Raw genomic sequence first — 1539 nt, 5'->3', positions numbered from 1 at the left:
GAAATATCCGTAGATATTACCCACAAGAATAAAACCTCCTTGAGATACTCAATGATCTTAAGGGTGCAAATAGTTTGAGAAGTGCTACAAAAATAACCCCTGTTGGAGTCCATTCCCTACAGGCCAGACCCCAGGCGGAGCCAGGTCCCAGGTCCCAGGGCTGAGTCCCACAGTCTGCATGGACCCGAGGGCCTGCCTCACGCTCAGCCCAGTCTGCAGCCCTGAGTCCCCACGTCCCTGCATGGGGAGTCCCTATGACAGTTCTTGGAGAGGGGCCTGGGAGGCAGGAAACATGAGGGACTGAGATGGGTGGCCAGAGGAGAAGGAGACGCTTAGCTTGACCCGGGCGCCCAGTCACTCTCATATGGCCCCTGAGTTCCCAGGTCTTACCAAGGGTTTCCCACTCAGGCTCTGCTGCCCTCCACTGGCCCTTTGTCCCTCTGTGACGTCCACCATCCCCAGCAAGAGAACAGGCACAAGGTCAATCGTGGATTTTATTTTTTTAATTTGGGAATCAGAGAAGAAGAAACTTTATATGTCTCAGAATATTCCAGGTTCAGAGTTCAAAGAAAGGGGTGAGCTGCGTCAGGGTTGGTGGAGATTATTAGTAGGAAACAGAACCAGAAGACGTCATTGACTTCACCACAGGGCGTGGAGCTGGGGTGTAAGGCTCTAGGCATTTTTTCCCATTGATTTAAACAGTTTCTTGTGATCATTTTTTAAGTCGTGCTTGCTCCAGGAAACCTTGATGAAGTTGTTGCATCCCGAGGAGGTAGAGAGAGGAGCAAGTTCTGAGTTCTTACAGTGATCCACATGATCAGCAGGAGGCTGGGTGGTGGAGGAGGTCGCAGCTGAACATAATGGCATATTTGAACCACGGGTCAAAGGTCGGAGAAGGTGACCCTCCTGTCTAAACCCTGCAGCCTCCTGGAAGAGGAGGTTGAAGGAGGCATGGATTTGGGGAGGAAAAGCCAGTTGACTTTCTTCTTGGTTCTGAACTGGAAGCTTCTTCTAGGGTGATCCTTGTAGTTGCTGGAAATAAGCTGGAGGAGGTGGGCAGTGGGCAGTGTCTGCATGTCCAGGTGAGAGAGGGCTGGCCCCTGAGGCTACTTCCACTTTGGTGGATAGTCCTGCTGGCATGGAGGGCACTGGACAGGGGGGCACTTCTGCTGGCTGCAGGGTGGAGGACAAGGCTCAGGGACTTTGGGAGGACAGGGCTCTGGGACCTTGGGAGGACAGGGCTCTGGGACCTGGGGAGGTGGCTGGCAGGGGACTTTGCATTGTTGCTGCTGTTGATAGGACATTTTTCCAAAGTTGAAGGTAAACTGAAAGAAAGAAGAAGCACTTTAGACTGAGACTGCACTAGGGAAGGAAGTGATCCCCAAGCCTAAAACAAGGGAAAAGCATCCTCTCCCCTCACCCCTTAAAATATCAATGGAGAGACGTTGCACGTGTTCCTAAGACTGTCCCCCTCAGGAACCTCTCCGGACCACAGCCACCAACCACCAGGAGTTTGGTGGCTCTGCCCACAGGTGGCCA

General features: G+C 52.7%; 1 protein-coding gene across 1 annotated transcript; it reads right to left on the bottom strand.

The window, feature by feature from the left end:
- Positions 1-696: 696 nt before the first annotated feature.
- Positions 697-1304, bottom strand: LOC124077446 (small proline-rich protein 2E-like). The gene has a single exon (XM_046421859.2). The coding sequence runs from the start codon at positions 1302-1304 to the stop codon at positions 1107-1109; it is 198 nt and encodes a 65-aa protein (XP_046277815.1). The 3' UTR covers positions 697-1106.
- Between the last annotated feature and the right edge of the window lie 235 nt (positions 1305-1539).

The sequence above is a fragment of the Marmota monax genome, unplaced genomic scaffold (assembly GCF_021218885.2).
Source record: "Marmota monax isolate L192 unplaced genomic scaffold, Marmota_monax_Labrador192_F-V1.1 WCK01_AAM20220418_F8-fsc00108, whole genome shotgun sequence".
Taxonomy (NCBI): domain Eukaryota; kingdom Metazoa; phylum Chordata; class Mammalia; order Rodentia; family Sciuridae; genus Marmota; species Marmota monax.
The sequence above is the reverse complement of the archived record's forward strand: the minus strand, read 5'-3'. Positions and strand labels throughout refer to the sequence as shown.

Excerpts from the sequence above, each read along its gene's own strand:
- LOC124077446 (XM_046421859.2), bottom strand. The coding sequence starts at position 1,304 with ATGTCCTATCAACAGCAGCAACAATGCAAAGTCCCCTGCCAGCCACCT.